Here is a 20,769-nt window from a genome sequence, read left to right on the forward strand (position 1 = left end):
AAGTTTGGGGAAAAAAGCTAGGGCGCGAAAAACAACTTGAGTTCTATTTTCTGAAGGAGACATTACATTAGTGTACTTTCTTTCTTGTGTGGCATCTTTGATAAATCTGAAAAGTACCTAGTCTCCTTTGCTCGGCAGTGTAAGGATAATTCTCTTCTGGAAATATTATGATGCAGCTCATCCTTGTCTAAGGCGCTGCAGTCATGAACTGTGCGGCTGGTCCCGGCGGAGGTTCGAGTCCTCCCTAGGGCATGGGTGTGTGTGTTTGTCCTTAGGATAATTTAGGTTAAGTAGTGTGTAAGCTTAGGGACTGATGACCTTAGCAGTTAAGTCCCATAAGATTTCACACACATTTGAACATTTTTGAGCTCATCCTTCAGAGAGTTTGCAAATATTAGGCTGGCGCATAAGATCGTACCGTTTTTGTTTTACATGTTGGTATTCTGGTTGCTATGGGTTTAGTTATCGACTGTCATTTCTTATTTGCAATTCACGCTAGAGAACAGAGTTCCAAGTGAAGGAATCGGAACGTTTCCGACATATTCGTCTGTATGATTTCAGTAGAGGGGTTACAGCAGTGGATGCAGCCAGAAACATTTCCGCCTTCTATGGGGATGTTGCCACTGGACAGAGCACCGCAAGAAAATGATGCTATCGTTTCAAGAAGGACCGTTTTGACATTAGTGACTCTCCACGTTCGGAAAGACCTTTAGGGTTTTATGAAGACCGTTTGGGCGTATTAATGCACAATAATCTACGTCAGGGTACTCGAGGACTGGCGTATGTAACGAACTGTGATCCTTCGACAATCGTGCGATATCTGCATGGAGAAGGTTCAAAAATCAGGTTATGGATGCCGCAGGCTCTAAGTCAAAACCACAAATTCAGCGGGTGGCCCTATTTGCATCTCTGCCTGCTCGTCATTAATTGGCTCGTAAACAACACAGACCATTCCTACACTGTATCGTTACTGGTGACGAGAAATGGTGTCTTTGTGCTAAATTAAGGAAAAGAAAGGAATGGATGGTCCCAAACAAAGCAGCAACCCCCCTTACAAATACCTACACGCATACACAAAAGAAAATCTTATGCATGTGGTGGAACAGTGACGGTGCGATATACTATTAATTTCTTCGCCAAGCATTATCCACCACTGCTTATGTTTATTGCCAACAGCTGAGACGTCTTTGAGACGCAGTCCTAGAACAACGACCAGAGAAGTGATGCTACTTCACGATAACGCGTCGCGGTTTCAGCTAGTCTGACAAAAAACGCTACACAGGAGTTGGGTTGGGAAGTCAGTCAGCAATCGCTCTATTCACCTAATCCTGCGCTCTGATTCATCTATTCTATAGTCCTCAGATTTTTCACTTTTTCCGCTCTCAATCGAACAACCTTGAAGATAATTCCTCTCCGGATGAAAATGCGCTCCAAACGAGTTGTTCGCCTCAAAAGCGCGTGATTTCTAAAGTCGCCAAATCGAAGAGTTACCTCACCGTTGGCAGAGTGTTGTAACTATTGAAAAATATACTATGGACGATTAAAGTCTCTGTTATGTGTATCTGTTGTGCTTACTAAACTAACGGAGAAACTCTAAGAACTTATGTACCAACCCAATAAATTGACTAATTCCTCCAGAAATACAACTGGTAAGGTGCTGCACGCTGCTCAAGTAGCGCCACTTCCGTGGCTCGCAGCCGCAGGGGCATCACGCCTGAGACGTGACATTTGCACAGAGCGGCCGGCGTTGATCCGCGATCTGGACGCCGTTCCCCAGCTGGCGTGGCGCGGTGTGCTGTGCTGTGCTGTGCTGTGCTGTGCTGCAACGGCGTTTCGCCAGCGCTGCATTCCTGGGCCGCCGACGCGCTGCATTTGCATCCCTGCTGTCGCTCTCTCCGCTCAGACAGCTGACGGGAAGGTGCGTCCTTACTGGCGGGCCGCCGCGCAATGGACACCGGGGGCAGCGGACAGCTCTGACAAGGCGGCCGCGCCTACTCATCAACACCGATTCGTCCAGATTTATGGTATGTTCAGGGCTTGGCCAGAAATGAAAGTCGCGACTTCTGACAGGCGAGGGTGACTTCTGTAGCTGCGTCCTGTTATTTTTCGTCACAGTCCTCTTCAGTGAGTGTCCGTCGCCATCATTCAGAACGCACTTTAGTCCGCGTTATGACTTCGAGACGATTTTTACCTCTTTCCCTGTATGCGATATAAATCTTCGATACTTTGCCTTATGAAATACCAGACGCTTCGACTACGTTGGTTACGGAAGTACCAACCGTACGAGCACCAAGAGTTAGCTCATGTTCGAAGTCGCTTAGCTCCGACATAACGCACTCACAACTACACAGAAACTAGTTTGACCACGATGGACACTCACAAACTAATGAGGAGATTTCATAGGTATCGTTCGTTGTCAAATACAACAGTGTAACCTGCAAACTTGGCTAGCACCTGCATATATGTTGAAACACGCCTTTTTCGCGGCGTTTTCATATTTTTTTCCAACCTCTGTACGTGTTCTATCCTACCGTGTTCGGTAGCTAATAACCTAGCCGACGACGGAAAGTTAATCGGGCCTCTGTGGCCGAGCGGTTCTACGCGCTTTAGTCCGAAACCCCGCGACTGCTAAGGTCGCAGGATCGAATCTTGGCTTGGGCATGGCTGTGTGTGATGTCCTTAGGTTTCAGTAGTTCTAAGTCTTGGGGACTGATGACCTCAGATGTTAAGTCCCATAGTGCTCAGAGCCATTTGAACCATTTTTGAAGTTAAACCACTTCCTTCTTCCTTTCATTGCATTGTGTTTTTCGTTGGTGTAGATGTAATGCACTACTGGCCATTAAAATTGCTACACCACGAACATGACGTGCTACAGACGCGAAGTTTAACCGACAGGAAGAAGATGCTGTGGTATGAAAATGATTAGCTTTTCAGAGCGTTCGCACAAGGTTGGCGCCGGTGGCGACACCTACAACGTGCTGATATGAGGAAAGTTTCCAACCGATATCTCATATACAAACAGGTGTTGACCGGCGTTGACGGGCGAAACGTTCTTGTGATGCCTCGTGTAAGGAGGAGAAATGCGTACCATCACGTTTCCGACTTTGATAAAGGTCGGATTATAGCATATCGCGATTGCGGTTTATCGTATAGCGACACTGTTGCTCGCGTTGGTCGAGATCCAATGACTGTTAGCAGAATATGGAATCGGTGGGTTCAGGAGCGTAATACGGAACGCCGTGCTGGATCCCAACGGCCTCGTATCACTAGCAGTAGAGATGAAAGGCATCTTATCCGCATGGCTGGAACGGATCGTGCAGCCACGGCTCGATCCCTGAGTCTAGAGATGGGGACGTTTGCAAGACAACAACCATTTGCACGAACAGTTCGACGACGTTTGGAGCAGCATGGACTATCAGCTCGGAGACCATGACTGCGGTTACCCTTGACGCTGCATCACAGACAGGAGCGCCTGCGATGGTGTACTCAACGACGAACCTGGGTGCACGAATGGCAAAACGCCATTTTTTCGGATGAATCCAGTTCTGTTTACAGCATCGTGATGGTCGCATCCGTGTTTGGCGACATCGCGGTGAACGCACATTGGAAGAGTGTATTCGTCATCGCCATACTGGCGTATCACCCGGTGTGATGGTATGGGGTGCCATTGGTTACAGGTCTCGGTCACCTCTTGTTCGCACTGACAGCACTTTGAACAGTGGACGTTACATTTCACCAACTGAAAACGTCTGGTCAATGGTGGCCGAGCAACTGGCTCGTCACAATACGCCAGTCACTACTCTTGATGAACTGTTGTATCGTGTTGAAGCTGCATGGGCAGCTGTACCTGTACACGCCATCCAAGCTCTGTTTGACTCAATGCCGAGGCGTATCAAGGCCGTTATTACAGCCAGAGGTAGTTGTTCTGGGTACCGATTTCTCAGTATCTCTGCACCCTGAAAATGTAATCACATGTCAGTTCTAGTATAATATATTTGACGAATGAATACCCGTTTATCATCTGCATTTCTTCTTGGTGTAGCAATTTTAATGGCCAGTAGTGTAGAAAGCAAAGATCTAACTCTTTCTGAGAGGTAACAGGTCGAACGCTTGTAACAAGTCGGCCGGCTCAATATGAAGAGGACATCGACCAAAATGAATGTACTTTTACGAGTTTTTCCATAGAGGTAACCTATGCGGATGTCAGCCTTGTTTGCCTGGTCTTCCTCAGATATACAACATATAGACGCCGGCCGAAGTGGCCGTGCGGTTAAAGGCGCTGCAGTCTGGAACCGCAAGACCGCTACAGCAGTTGAGTCCCATAGTGCTCAGAGCCATTTGAACCATTTGAACAACATATAGACGGTTGGTACAAGGATAAAGAATCGCCGGCTTGTGTGACCAAGCGGTTCTAGGCGCTTCAGTCTGGAACCGCGCGACCGCTACGGTCGCAGGTTCAAGTCCTGCCTCGGGAATGAATGTATGTGGTGTCCTTAGGTTAGTTAAGTTTAAGTAGTTCTAAGTTCTAGGGAACTGACGACCTTTGTTGTTAAGTCCCATAGTGCTCAGAGCCATTTCAACCATTTGATAAAGAACTAAATTTAGGCTGTTTACAAGTAGACGGGCACACTCCTTTCCTGCGCTAGGGTAGTGTGGCGTCAGATTTGATAGAAGGTCTCAAGATGAGAACGAAATTGTCAGGTCACGAATGAGCGATTACACCAAATTCGTGAATTTCGACACGGTAAGTAGAACGGCGAAAAAATAAAAGAACTACGGGGGTCATTTCAAAAGTCCTGCACATCCCACATGCGCCACCGTTACGGTGGCGTGATCAAATTGAAATTTATGGCAATTGTGAGTGAGACTTAGCCGCGACGATCGTATGCGTGTTTGCTGGTTCGCGTGGCTGTGTCGTCAGTAATTCATATTTTAAAATGAAAGCTGAATCCGACTCTGGTCGGATTACACGTAATGACTAGCATTCCTACATCAAAATCGAATCCCTACCTAGACAGAATCAAATGGAGATTTACAACGCTTTGAGAGAGGTATGTGGGATTAGTGTAGTGGATCGTAACGCAATATCACGGCGGTCTGCTCTTTTCCTTGAAGGTCGGATAAGCACTGAGGGCAACACAAGAAGTGGAAAGCCATCAACTGCAACAGACTACACCTCTCAGGTTATCGTTAACGAGATTCTGAGAGATGACAGACGAAAAACAAGTGAGGAAACTGCGTACAAGGCCAGAATGTCTGTCATTTTAGTTTACATCATAAGCGAAAAGTTAAAGATGAGAAAAATTGTTACCAGATCGGCTCCGCATGATCTGAGTGAAGAGCAGGAAGCAGGTCGCCAAAGAATCGTTATCGAACAGAAGGAGAACAGTTTCTGAAAGGGATCATTGCACTTGATGAAACCCAGAAACGAGATTATGAGCCAGAACTGACGTCTCAGTCGGCACAATGAAAAAGTTCCGACTCTCCAGGCCCGATAGAATTCCGCTGCAAAATCAAAGATGAAACTGACGGTGATCTTTGAGTAAGACATGATTGGAGTCGTAGCTACAGTGTGCCCCAAGGGACGTCCGTAACAAGTCTGTACCACCAGGTGGTTCTGCAAAATGTTTTGCGCCCGAAAATTCGTCAAAGATAGCCTGACATGATTGCAGATGGTGTCCTTATTTTGCACGATAATCCAAGACCGCGTATCGCCCTACCAGCGAGAGAAACGCCCGACAAATACGAGTATGGATGGGAAATACTTCCCCACCCACCATACAGTCCTGTTATGAGCCGACCAGACTTTGATTTGTTTCCAAAATTGAAGGAACAACTACGTGGAAAACACTTTGATACAATCAGTGAAGCTTCCAGTGAGGTGACCGGAGTTATCAGACAGCTGAACAATGAAGGTGTCCTATCCGAATAGACAAAACGTTAGGAAGCTGTGATAAGCAAGAATGGAGATTACAGCGGAGTAGGTGAACGTATTTTGTAAAATAAACTATCTTCTTCAATTCTACTTTACAATGTGCAGGACTATTGAAATGGCCCTCGTAGTCTTGAGGGCAACAGTAGAAAGATTATAGCCTCATATATCAGCTGCCTGAGAGCGGTCTTTTAGAAACAGTACAATCTGTTAAGGTCTGCTGCTGACTGCACGCGCATACAGTGGGGAGCTGCGTTAGCCTCGTTCGTTTTCCGTCAATCCATGAAATGTTGCGCTGACATTCGGACGCTGCCGGCAGCTGCCTCCTGCCTCAGTGATGGATAGCGCGTTGCCTGGAGACGCGCAGCGCCGCAGGAAGCCAACTGGACTTCCTGCGGATTTCTTGCACCACGTGTGGCTTCCGCAGGAAGTTTATCTGCGGTAAAATAAGTCGTCACCCATAGTTGCACGCAGTCGCTTCCACTGGAACAACAACGAACCGCGGGACTTTCCCAGGCTTTAGGTTAACGTTTATAGCACTTCTTCTTTGAGCTCCCTTTATCCCTGCAAACTTTGATTCATTTCTGTTACCGGAACTAGACTGCCTCCGACGACGGAAAATAAATGTTACCATCCCCCTTTTATTTCTATATCCAAACAGCTGTATTAATTGGTTTTCAGTTTAACTGCTATCGAATTCGAAGTACCAAGGGTCCACTTTTAAACATAAAATGTGTAAATAACTGTACAGTTCGTTCATCCGAACATGGGGAGACTGCTAATCCATCCAACAACTACGACAGGTGTCATACTACCCTTTTCCCAAGTTTAGAGCCGGCCGTGGTGACCGAGCGATTCTAGGCTCTACAGTCTGGAACCACGGGACCGCTACGGTCGCAGGTTCGAGTCCTGCCTCGGGCATGGATGTGTGTGATGTCCTTAGGTTAGATAGGTTTAAGTAGTTCTAAGTTCTAGGGGACTGATGACCTCAGAAGTTAAGTCCCATAGTGCTCAGAGCCATTTTGAATCCGAGTTTAGACGATAAACTTGCGAATTATTTTTGTACTGCGTCTCACTTTTTATGCATGAGAATGGAGCCTTGTGGCTCCAAAGTGCACTTAATACAGCTGTTTGTAGAAATGATGATGCGACAAAGAGTATTCAATTTATGCTGTGAAACTCTTAGTTGCGTATGTCCCCAGCTCCTCAGTCTCTACGGAAGCTACAAGACGTATACGTTGCCTACTTTGCTCTGCTTCCTCGTATAAAGGTAACGTGTAATTTGGCACTCCTTCGAGTGCTATACGTAAAATAGGCTGGGCACTTGCTACTTACAGCGTTGGCAACAAGCTATGAAACTCATTCGAAACAGCATTGGCAGTAACACTAACCATAATACTACATACAAATAACAGTAGTGTGAGGTTTGACAACATCCTAAAATTTCTTCTTTAGGGATCCTAGGCGGCTTTCTTGTGAAACTGATCACAAAAACAGCACATATGTAATTTTCAGAGCGTCTGGTTGAGGGAAACACGAGTTGAAATGTTATTTGAATCCATCCGTAACTTTAAAACGGCATGAAATTGTACGGTGATGTGTTTAATGATTTTCTACAGTGATGAATTTCTTCTTCACACTGGTTTAATAAAAGGCACGAATGTAGGATTATTCATAAATTCATTGCTGAAACAGTTATATTTTCAGCAGAAGTATGTTTTAAGATGATATTTGACGTTCGTATTTACATAACGAAGAGAATAAGGAAATTATTTTGGGGGAGAGAGAGTAACGATAAAGCTGAGGAAGAAAAGGGAAAGGATGAGAATCTCTAGACAGAATGTGAGAAAATCAAACGGAGGCAAAAATCCAAGAAAAAGAAGAACCAAATGAATTGCAAAAATGGAATCTGGCTAACAAACAAGAAGCACGGATAACTGAATGTGCGTGTGACTCTTTACTCCAGCTACTTTGGTGTAGGGTTCTCGAAAGATCTGGCAGTGGCTTTTCTGTCTTAACTCAACATACCACTCATTTCTGTGTGCATGAAACTCGGAGACAATCCTTTGCCTTAGATTCGACATCGACTGCCCGCATCTCGTGGTCGTGCGGTAGCGTTCTCGCTTCCCACGCCCGGGTTCCCGGGTTCGATTCCCGGCGGGGTCAGGGATTTTCTCTGCCTCGTGATGGCTGGGTGTTGTGTGCTGTCCTTAGGTTAGTTAGGTTTAAGAAGTTCTAAGTTCTAGGGGACTTATGACCACAGCAGTTGAGTCCCATAGTGCTCAGAGCCATTTTCGACATCGATTGCAGTCCTCCATAACTGATGGCGCTCAGACGCCAGATGAAAACAAAAGTACGCCTCGTTCACTACGAGAACAAAAATTTTATTGTAAAAATTGAGTGTGTTGTTACTGCGGAAGTTACGTACACACTAGCAGCACAGCAATGTTTGGAAAGATGGTAATACTTTATAACATCAAACACTTTGTATGAGCGCCACCAGGGGCTACGTCGATGAACGATATGTGCAAAGATGCCCTGGAAATAAGACTTATACTCCATATTAAGTGCACTCTGCTCTCGCTGGAGGAACAGGGCACGTGGTATCATGGAATACCTTGCGCAGAAAGCATTTGAACGTGGTATTTATTGAGCTACCAGTCAGGTGTGTATCGAACGGTCCCATTGGGTACGCTAACTTGCGCACAAGATTAAACATCATGAAAATTCAAAATTGTTGAGGCTTTCGTGGCCACTTGTTGACAAACTGCCTATTGGCTTCTGTCTCGGGTTCTTCGGCCGACGTTCATCTAATGATTTTTCTGACGTCAGAAAAATCATTAGATGAACGTCGGCCGAAGAACCCGAGACAGAAGCCAATAGGCAGTTTGTCATCATGAAAATTATCTGCGTGGAAGGTCCGCTACAGCTTTCAGAATCACAAAAAAACTTGTTTTGATGTCTTAAGAAACCGGAAGCTGTTAGGGGAACATATGGCGGAACAGGATAGTGACGCAAAACGAGGTAATGGTGTTTTTTGTCTTTTATGTGCTGCCATATCTCAGACATTGTTAGAACTATGTCTAACAATGCATCGAAGCAGTTACGTCCTGTGTTCTTGTTTGTTCTGTGTCGATACGTTTTTCATACTTTTCTGCAATATCCAGGTACTAAAATCACACAAGTAAGTAAACATATGTTTGTTCAATTAAATTAAATCTCCACCATTGTCTTAATTCCATCCTCTTACGTAGCTTAAATATCAATTACGTTTCATGGTGGTCACTGAACGTTGTGTAATCTGAAAGTGTACTCTTGTGGCAGAATGGGTAACGGGCAGAACGGGGTACTGTCCTGTTCTGCGCCACGTTAAATTATTTTTGATTTTTTCAGATTTTGTGTATAAAAGTTTTTTGTCTGTAGAGAATGGTTCGAGTGTAGTCGTAGTAAGGGGAAGATATTGGTAAATGACTGAGATCAAATCCTGGAAAAGTGATCATAGTCTTCCAAATTGTGATCCTGTTTGGCAATGTTTATTTGAAGCCCTCAACAATTCTACGTTCTGTTAATGGCTTTCGGAAATCAGGAATTTAGCCTGTTGACCAGAACGTCTTACGAACTAAAGATTTCCCACCATCAGCAACCACGGATATTGAGTAGCACATTCCGAAGAAAACTTTTGCAGGGCCACCTCACACGTTTAGCGCAGCAGACTGGAAACCCCATCACATAGATAACTCCTACACTTATTAAATATTTTTGTGGAGCTGTTAGAAGGTCTGTAAATGGAGGAGTCGACAGGTAGTCTCTGGGGGCGGCATTTTAATTTTAAAGTGGCTATTATTTCGGGAGTCAAAAGTTACTGATCCTCCGTGATCAGCAAGGTTACTTTTCCGGTACGAAAATGGACAAAAGGTTCGAAAGCGCGTTCCTGTGTGCTGGTGTCGAATACTGCTCGGACACGTTACTGTTTTCCTCGGCGAGTATTGCGGATTAAGGAACGTGGAGATGTTCAGAAGAGAGAGGCATAGGGAAGAGCGTGAAGCTATCAACTAGCTCGAGGTCGTGATGGGTAAAAGTGACGGACTTGGGTAGCGTTAATAGCTGCCAATAAATTTCTATCGTTTCCACGCAAATTCTAGAGTGCTGTGTCCGCCTCCGTAGCATAGCGGTAGCGTTTCCGCTTATCACGCAAGAGGCCCGGATTCGATTCCCGGCAGGGGACTGGGTGTTGTCTGTCGTTCATCATCATTGACCCGCAAGTCGCCGAAATAGCGTCAACTAAAAAGAACTTGCAATACGGCGGCCGAACTCCCCCGCATGGAGCTTCCCGGCCAACAAAGCCATACGCTCATTTCATTTTCTTTTTTCTTTTTTGTCTCTTTTTTTTTTTTTTTTTTTTTTTTTTGAGAGTGCTGTAATTGTGTGACTCTTTCTCTATTGACTTTGAACTCTCCTGTTTTGTTCTGATGGTCATTATTGGCCGAAGCGGGTAGTAGCCTGATGGAGGCTGCGTGCTAAACTGTTAGCGGCGAATCTATTCCAGTCCTGCATCCTTCCTGAAATTTGCATGACAATCTATGGATGCAGTTACTTTCATAAAAAATCAAGGAGTATGCGTACGGGGTGATTTAAAATGGAACGACCACATAAAATTAATTGCAGATAAGGCAGATGCCGACCAATACTTGAACGTTGTTGGTCAGTCTGGTATGTGTACCATGCAGCACTGATAGATGAATTTGAGGAGGTTCATTTAGTAAGCACAAAAGCGTCTCAGAGATGATCAGTCAACTCCAGTGGCAGACTCTAAAAGAGAGGCGTTCTGCATCACGGCGTGGTTCTCTGTTTAAAGTTGCGAGAGCGTTTTTTTCTTTTTTCCCCTAGAAGAGTCGATCAACGTATTGCTTCGTCCTACGTACGTTTATCTCGCGAAAAGACCACGAAGACAAAAATGAGAAAGATTCGAGCCCACACAAAGGCTTTTCAGCTATCGTTCTTTCCGCTAATCATACGTGATTAGAATAGGAAGATAAACGTAAACATGGTCCATAGTAGACTGCAATGCACATCAGAGGCTACTAAGGACCATTCTCACGTTTGTTAAGCATCTGGAGCCTGTGGGTCCCCACAAATACAAAATTATAAGGAACAGGAAATGGTGCACAAAGTACCCCCCCCCCCCCCACCCCCCACCACCACCACCACACGTGGGGTAAGGCGGCTTGCAGAGTAGAGATATAGATGTAATCTGTAGTTAGATAGCTAAAGGGCCCTTAATTAATGACTTTGGAGTTGTGAAATCTTTAAGCGTGTCTCATGGGTCAAAATGACGTTGCTAACCCTTAGTTAGAGCAGTGGCTCCCAAACTGTGTTCCGCTAGAAGTGAAGAAGTGCACTGCAACAAACTATTAACAACATAGGGCTTTTTCCGACATTTTTTCTTGCTTTTGAAAACTTTATTACTAATTCTGTGTTAGTAGCTATGATTTAAAATTGAAGTAATCGCTGAATAAAACAATTTTATCTCATTTTTTAAAATTTTAGTAATTGTATTAATGTTCAAAATGAACAAAGTGTTCCATCAAAAAATTGTTCAAATGGCTCTGAGCACTATGGGACTTAACTTCTGAGGCCATCAGTCCCCTAGAACTTAGAACTACTTAAACCTAAATAACCTAAGGACATCACACACATCCATGCCCGGGGCGGGATTCGAACCTGCGACCGTAGCGGTCGCGCGGTTCCAGACTGTAGCGCCTAGAACCGCTCGGCCACCCAGCCGGCCGAAGTGTTCCATCAAAGTACCACAAAACACTGCGTGTTACGCCAAAGGAAAAGTTTTTGAACTCCTGATTTAGAGTGGATGATAGTGTTGCAGTGCAGAGAGCTAGTCCAGATCCGCCAGTAAAAGTTTCCCATTAAAATTACGGAGAAGTACGGGGGCGTAATTTGTCACGCGAGCCCCCACCGCGAGGAGTACGTGAACACTGGCGAGTGAGATTTCGTGCGACACCACGGAAGTTCCGATCTACGGACGAAGGAAACGTTTCACCCATTACAATCAAACCGTCATTCTTTATGTGGATGACTTACAGGTGATGAAACATTAGTAGAGAGTTACCTTGGCTGATGCAGCAGAGAGCTATCTGCCAGCTTTTCGCGATGCGATAGCAGTGATGCCTGCTCGGCAGCAGAAGTTCCGTCCACAAGCCGCTGGACACCCACCTGCAACAGACGAGAGACCAATGCGGCGTTAGTTCTAGTGACTACGGTGCGTGCTGGGTGGTTGGCGTCCTTCCGCGCGGGCACACTCCACTGCTTCGTCTGCCACAAAAGGAGAACCAGCCGCGGCATTGTCCCCGACGCCTCGCGACAAAGGCGTCCGCCGGCCGGGACAATGGCGAGCTGGGCGGGGGCGTGAATAACTCAGCCGACAGCGCGGGCTCCTCCGCCGGCTGTCCCCGATATGGCGCGTTATGCTTTACGTCCTGCTGTTTACCTCGCCACTCACTCGCTGCTCAGATCGGAGGAGCAGTCCTTTACTGCTGCAGAAGCGTCCGTATTAAGTGAATCAGTGAATCGAGCAATACGCAGACACCCAACGGTTATACTAACACACACACAGGCACACACACACACACACACACACACACACACACACACACACACACACACACATCTGAAATACTGAATATTCTTTTTCCTCGTCTAATGTCACTTTAAGATATCGCACATCAAAGCAATACTGACAGTTGGTTGGCCCTGTATAGCGCTTGTGAACGGTTTCATGAAACAAAACTTTAATCTTACTGAATCGTGAATCTGAAATAATGTAATAAATCGATATACAATACGAAAGGAAATTAACGGTGTACTTAGTGTAAACTACACTGACGCGCCAAAGAAACTGGTGTCGGCATGCATATTCAAATACAGACATATGGTAAACAGGCAGAATACGGCGCTGCCGTCGGCAACCCCGAAATAAGACAAGTGTCTGGCGCAGTTGTTAGATCGGTTACTGCTGCTACAATCGCAGGTTATAAGGGTTTAAGGGGCTCCGGAACGCCCTATACTTGCAATGTTAAAATAACGCTTATAAATTACATCTTTCCTCACAAAGTATTTGAGGTAGGAAGTTGAACTTTTTACAGATTATTTATTGGAATATGGGCTACAACTTAACACAGGGATTTTACAAAATTTTAGTTCAGTTATTAAAGATGATTTTTTTTCAATTGTAATGAAAATTCACAACATTTTTTTGCAATTTTTTATTTATATATTAAAAAATATACAGTTTTTTGGAAAAAGGCTGTGTTAAATTATGCAGAAGGTACTGTGTAACATTTACTGAAAGTTTGAAACAAATATGTTTGGAAGATCCTTAGAAAACATGTAATTAGTATGAGAAAATAAAAGTTTTGAGAATCGAGCGACAAAGATTGGACTAACTTTTTAGTGCATTCCAGGTCCATAGGATGGATTATCTTCATCCTCTGCAAACTCCTCCTCCAGCTTCCTCTTGTTCCTCCTCCTGTTTACTCTTGCTTGTGTTTCTAGACTCTTTACAGCCCTCTCTGCAGCCCGAATGCGTTCCTTGTCTAAAGCAAGCATCGCTCGTACCATGTTAGAACCTATCTTCATTCCCATATTTCTAAATACCTTGCACCTTACAATGTTGCCATCATTGAAAGTCGCAACAGCATCATACACACCAAAGTGAAGTGTTTCTATTCCAACAAATACAGTCTTGGGGATTCTCGACCATATAACACTATTTACACTTTCATTGGGGTTTTGAGTTTTTCCGTGAATACACTTTTTCAACAGTTCAGGTGCTGCTAAGTCTCTGAAAATAGGTTTTATCACCTCCATTATTGCATGAGGCAGACTATGCTTATGAGTGTACACTTCACCAGTTAGCAATCCTTTGTTATATTTACACCAACTGTCTTCTTCTTTGGGACACAAGCTATGTTGGGGATTTTCATCGTCTTTATTGTTTACAGTAATAACACATACCTTTTTTGGCTTTCCAACATTTCTCCTTTTCTTAAAAGCCTTCAGAGGATTTCTAATAACTTTACTTTTACTCATTATTATACTTCAACAAAACAGAGACTCAAGAAACAGAATTAATTACGAATATTTTCGAGATAACGGCAGAGTAAATAAACATGAAACAATCGACAATCACACCAGCGATATATATTGAACCATCACAGGTTAGCCACAACACATACTTTATCTCACATCACTAAAATGTACCTGATGAACACGGACGTTAATAATAACACCATTTGACAGCAGTTTAACAGCGCCACAGTGGGTCACGCCCATGTAGAACACATTTCAAAAAAAAAAAAAATTTAAAAATAGTTGTAGTCTTCGGAATTGAATAAATTATATATCTATTAAAAGGTAATAGTCTGCAGATTCAGAGAACGCAAAAAAGTAAAAATTGAACTTTTCATGATTTTGAGCCTTTCCGGAGCCCCTTAAGTGAGTTTGAACGTGGTGTTATAGACGGCGCACGAACGATCAAGTGGAGATTTTTCCGTACAATCATTTGACGAGAGCACCTTGAATATCAGGAATCCGGTGAAACACCAAATCTCCGACATCGCTGCTGCCGGAAAGAGGTCCTGCAAGAACGGGACGAACGACGACTGACGAGAATCGTTCAGAGTGACAGAAGTGCAATCTTCCGCAAACTGCTGCAGAAGCCGGCCGATGTGGCCGAGCGCTTCTAGGCGCTACAGTCTGGAGCCGCGTGACCGCTACGGTCGTAGGTTCGAATCCTGCCTCGGGCATGGATGTGTGTGATGTCCTTAGGTTAGTTAGGTTTAAGTAGTTCTAAGTTCTAGGGGACTGCTGACCTCAGAAGTTAAGCCCCATAGCGCTCCGAGCCATTTGAACCACCCAACTGCTGCAGATTTCAACGCTGGGCCATCAACAAGTGTCAGTGTGCGAAACATTCAACGAAACATCATCGATACGGGCGTTCGGAGCCAAAGGCCCACTCGTGTACCCTCGATGACTGAACGACACAAAACTTTACGCCTCGCCTGGGCCCATCAACACTGACATTGGACTGTTAATATTGGAAAGTAGTTGTAAGGGCTTATTACCAAACTGCGGAGGTCATCGGACCCTAAGCTTCCACACTACTTAACTTAAACTAACGTACGATATGGACGACACACACACCTATGTCCGAAGGAGGACTCGCACCTCTGACGGGAGTGGTGGGGGAGGGGGCGGGGGGGGAGGCACGCGGACCGTGACAAGACGCCTGAGACCGCAGGTACCCCACGCGGTGACTGTTACGACTCCGAACATGTTGCCTGGTCGGAAGAGTCTCGTTTCAAATTGCATCGAGCGGATGTACGTGTATGGAGACAACATAATGAATCCATGGACCCCGCTTGTAAGCATGGGACTGTTCATGCTGGCGGGGTCTCTGCAATGGTGTGGGGCGTGCGCAATTGGAGTGAGATGGGACCCCAGATACGTCTAGATACGACTTTGAGAGGTGACGCGTACGTTAGCGTCCTGTATGATCATCAGCATCCATTCATGTCCATTGTGCAGTCCGACGGACTTGGGCAATTCCAACAGGACAATACGACACTCCATACGTCTGGAATTTCTACACAGGGGCTCCAGGAAGACTATTCTCAGTTTAAACACTTCCGCTGGCCACCAAATTCCCCAGACATGAACGTTATTGAGCATACCTGGGATGCCTTGCAATTTGTTGTTCAGGAGAGATCTCCACCCCCTCGTACTCTTACGGATTTATGGACAGCCCTGCAGGATTTACGGTGTCCGTTCCCTCCAGCACTAGTTCAGACACTTGTCGACTCCATGCCATGTCGTGTTGCGGCACTTCTGCGTGCTTGCGGGGGCCCTACACGATATTATGGTGGTGTACGAGTTTCTTGGGCTCTTCAGTGTATTTAGCTGAAACTAAATACTGAAGTACGTTGTGAAAGTAACGTAACAAAAAGTGCAATGTCTGACTTGAAATGTCCACAATGCGAACTACTGCTCAAGTCTGTAGAAAATAACTGTTTAAGATTACCTTCGCTCTTCACTGTAAATTAATCAGCATACTTAACAGAACACGCTAAAGTGACTACGTGCTGTTTGCTCTCACAAGAAAGCGAAGTGCAACCTGCCCTGAAAGAAAAGTAACTTACCTCTTGCTAAGCATGCTCTTTTGTGTCTGGTGTACTGACGTCTTCGAAAGCAAATTGAAATCAGCAAATGCAGCAGGTAAACAAAAATAATCTACTCACAGCTAAATTTTTCTTTGCTTGTCAGAAACAAACTGTAGTTGCGTACGACGTAATACATTAAATTTTACTAAGAATGGTGGAGGAAGGTTTAACTTTAAAGAAAAACGTTCTTGAAAAATTGAAGTCTGATTATTATAAAAAAAAAGACTGTAAAACATAACAAGATTCCAACAATTACGAAATTTACTCATTACAAAAAGTAGACTTTTAAAGCAGTTGCGTTATTTGTACCATAATGAAAAAATAGAGATCAAATTAATACTAATCATGAATGTTATTAGTTATCTATGGGACAAAGATTTCCTTCAATTAATAATTCTGACAAACAAACATTTCATTCTCGTGCTTGCATTAGTTACCTTGAAATATTCCTCCAAAAGTCTTATCCATCCGTGCAGTCAAGAAAATATCTTTACACACAAGTTTTCATCTCCACAATAAAATATTCCAGATAATTACTCTCAGATTCACAAATGTCAGATCTCTTCTAAAACTCAACTGCTCGCTACTGTGTCTCTCACAAGAATGCCCTAGCGCTGCGCAACTGACAGGCAACCAAGCGCACCACGGATTATTGTAAACACGGGGTCAAGGATCTTAACCACTACTCTTGCAGCGCACTCTTACATCTTTGTCCCAGTACAGTAAAGGTGAAATATTCATAATGGCAGAAAACATATAAACCTTGTACAGTGTGACCACAAAATAACTTTACACTTTTTAAAAATTCATAAAAACGAAACGATACAACTTATTCACTCTAAACTTTATCCTATTACTAGCGTCTCTCTGGAAGTTTCTTACGTATGGATGCAAATTTTTTATTACAGGGTGCCGCCACCAGAGGGTAGAAAACGGCAGAAACACTACAGAAGAGCTGGCGGGTCCTTCAGTTAGCAAAGATTTTTCGGTAGCTGCTGTTTATCGAGCATTTCGCTCACATTTTCACGCCAGCCAACACAATCTCCGTTTATGCCGGGTGCAAACAGTTTAAAGAGAAGGGCTGCATTTAGAAAGGTTAACGTCCTGGTCGGCCACCTGTGTTGATCGTATTGGAGCAGCACTCCAACGAAATCCACAGAAATCGGCACGTCGAGCAAATCGTGAGCTTCAGATCCCACAAAGAACCGTTTCCAAAAAAACTGCGTAAATACTTGACATGACACCATACAGACTGCAGTTGGTGCAGGCTTTCACTCCAGGAGATCATGCTGCACTGAGATGTTGGCATGCACGGGCAATGATAAGGACACGTAAAAGAGATTAATTTTTAGTGAAGAAACATTTCACACTAATGGCAAACTTCGAAATATGTTCGTTTTTGTGAAACAGAAATCTCCCATTTCCTCACTGAACAAGAACGACAGACTGTCAAAGTGTTCCGCCCCTTATTTTTTATGGAGAAAACCATCTTAGGCATTTACTATCTCAAAAAGCTTTATTTTATGGATTCTGTCACACTTGCAAGAAGACACCAACAACTCCATCTTATATAAAAGATCGTGCAACTCTTCACTTCCACACGGAACTGTCCCCTCACATAGGGCTGCTTACTCCAGCGAGAGGACCCTCCTGTCTGTGATGCCTGTGGCAAACAAGTCAGTGTATGCCACATTTTAACTGAGTTTTATTGAATGCATTTTATTTAGTGACGAACGGACAGAAGCAAATTGAGGTGAGGATCCATCCTCTATTCTATTTGATGACGAGACGAGTGTGGTGATGTTTTTAAAATTTTATGATGTTGGCCTAAGCTTTTAGGCTGGAGGTTTTAGTACGCTGCAGACTGTCTGATTCACACACTTTTCTTCCAGCGATCAGCTAGCCGCTGTTATCTGCCGTCTTCTTTTAATTCTTTACACTGCTTTCCCACTCTTTTACCCTGTGTTGGATTTGACACTATGATTTGCTTCGCGCACGCGCGCGCGTGTATGTGTGTGTGTGTGTGTGTGTGTGTGTGTGTGTGTGTGTGTGTGCGCGTGTGTGTTTAAGTAATCCAGTACTTCCTTTACGTTTTTATTCTCAGTTGGCAATTTTGTAATTTCATGATATTCCTCCAGACTCGTCTCATTACGTTTTATTATGGGCGCTAGGGACGTTCCTGTCGTGCGCCCTCAAAACCTTATAATCGTCATCATTATCAACATCAGCATCATCATCTGCCTGGATGATGACTCCACCATGCAGACTTGTGGTGAAGATGGCTACTACTATCACTACATTTAATGCCTCGTTATTTTTGTTATGGGGTTATGTCAAAGATGAAGTATTTGTCCACCTTTATTACAATCCTTGCTGCAGTTACCGCAGCGAGTAGCAGTTGTTGTAGAGTGGTCCATCATCACCGACGTATAGCATCAGGTTTGGGTAAAGAATGAATAATGTCTCGACATTTTCCTTGTGGCTCGAGGAGCACACATCGTGTACTTGTTATCCGTAAAAAAACTTACGGATACACTTTATTAACGGAATAATGTTCGAAGCGAAGAAGTAGTACCATTTTGTTTGTAACAATTTTTGAAAATTTGAAGTTCTTTTGTGCTCATCACAATGGGAGAGAATCTCCATGGGATACAGACACTGCTGCACAATAGGTATAAAACAAAGCGTAGGACTATAATGGTATACAGATACTGCTGCATAATGGGTACAAAGCGTAGGACTATATTTACGGAATTGCCGAATGAAACGCGTTTGGCTGCCAACAGGACAATGCGTGAAACCTTCAACGACTGCCGTAGCAGGATATTATCGAAGGATGTCTCACAAATTCCAAAGAAACTCCTGTCATATGTAGAGGCTATTAGTGGTACCAAAGTTACTGTATACAGACTCACGTACGAGACGGATGCCGAAGTTGAAGGTAGCATAGCAGAAGCAGAAAGCCGTTTTCATATGTTCTTCTACAAATGAAAATTCAGTGGCGTATTGTCCCAGCTTAATTCTTGCACAGCTGCACTCATGGGTGATGTGGTGTCTCAGGTTTTCTAGACGTGGTGTATTTCTGGGTGATCTGCCTAATTGTTTCAGTTTTATGCACAGTGTTTTGATGACCGACCCAACAATTTTCTTCAGGTGCTGCGAGTTTTGCAGCTATGAGTATTCGCCGCCTCGTCTCTAACCTCATTAAGAAAGCATTTGACACTTTGCGCCATCGCAGACTGTTACCGAATGTACAAGCATACGGAATAGGTTCCCAGATACGTGAGTGTCTCGAAGACTTCTTAAATAACAGAACCCAATATGTAGTCCGCGACGGCTAGTGTTCGTCAAAGACAAGGGTATCGTCAGGACTGCCCTAGGAAAGTGGGATACGACCGCCGTTATTTTCTATAAACATAAATGATCTGGCGGACAGGGTAGACAGCAATCTGCGGGTGTTTGCCGATGGTGTTCTGGTGTACAGTAAGGAGTCGAAGTTGAGTGACTGTACAAGGACACAAGATGACTTAGATAAAATTTCTGGTTCATTTGTAAAGAGACCACATATAGGACGCAAATGCGGTCTGTTATTGAGTACTGCTCGAGTAATTGGGATCTGTACCACGTTGGGTTAAAGGAATACATCGAAGCAGTTCGGAGGAGGGCTGGTAGATTTGTTGCCGGTATGTTGAAAAACACGCAAGTGTTACGGAGATGGTTTGGGAAGCCAAATGGGAATCCCTAGAGGAAAGCGACGTTATTTTTGAGGAACATTTCCGAGAAAATTTAGAGAACCAGCTGACTACAGAACGATTCTATTGCCGCCAATATACATTTCTGGCAAGACCACGAAGATATGATACGAGAAATCTGGGCTCCTACGGAGGCTTATAGACAGTAGTTTTTCCCTCTATCTATTTGCGAGTGGAACGGGAAAGGAATTGAACAATGTAGTGAAGGTAAACTTCCCCATCGCACCGTACCGTGGCTTGCGGAACATGTATTTAGATGTAGATGTAAAATTTAGATGTAGAAGTAGAAGTTAGACGTAGATGTTGATGAACTATTGCCCGTCTCGGGCCGCTATTAAGAAAAGAGTTCGTTTACTGACAGCCACTATCCCCTTTGATACCTCTCTTATTTTGCAGACCCGACACAGAATTTCAGTGAAAGACAAATTTTCTCAGCGTTTCCCAGCTCTGCTGGATGTGATGGCCGATGAGATATTAATGAACTGAGTGCCAGATCCGAAACCTTATTTAAATCTGAATATGCACTTGTTTATTGAGTTTTCTGACATCTTAATTCATCAGAATCCTCAGTTACGCTGTCCCACAAACTTCCACCAACGTACGGGTCTCATCGTATTTAATTTCATCATTATCTCCGAGGCAATGCTTGGTGACAGCTGATTTGATTGGTCGTTTCAGTCGAGTGTGTCGCTGACTTTCCATCTCTCCTTGACTCTTCTGATAGTCTGGCCCACGCAACACATGCCACAAACGCAACAGGGTTTTGGAGACGTAGAACGTCTTTATCATTACACAGAAGACGTATTATCTTGTTTGAAGGGAGCGAAATACACTGTGCCAAGTTACCGTAGGA

At 44.2% G+C, this 20,769-nt stretch overlaps 2 protein-coding genes across 2 annotated transcripts in view; both read right to left on the reverse strand.

The window, feature by feature from the left end:
* The window catches only part of LOC126236860 (SH2 domain-containing protein 4B-like), a 612,474-nt gene that overhangs the window by 126,256 nt on the left and 465,449 nt on the right, over positions 1-20,769 (reverse strand). The gene's annotated exons all lie outside the window — the stretch shown is intronic.
* LOC126235272 (uncharacterized) overlaps positions 1-20,769 on the reverse strand; it is a 383,181-nt gene that overhangs the window by 18,143 nt on the left and 344,269 nt on the right. Inside the window, exon 5 of the mRNA XM_049944000.1 lies at positions 12,057-12,160. Coding sequence (XP_049799957.1) covers positions 12,057-12,160 — 104 coding nt within the window. The remainder of the gene's footprint in view (positions 1-12,056; positions 12,161-20,769) is intronic.

Source organism: Schistocerca nitens, chromosome 2 (assembly GCF_023898315.1).
Source record: "Schistocerca nitens isolate TAMUIC-IGC-003100 chromosome 2, iqSchNite1.1, whole genome shotgun sequence".
NCBI lineage: Eukaryota > Metazoa > Arthropoda > Insecta > Orthoptera > Acrididae > Schistocerca > Schistocerca nitens.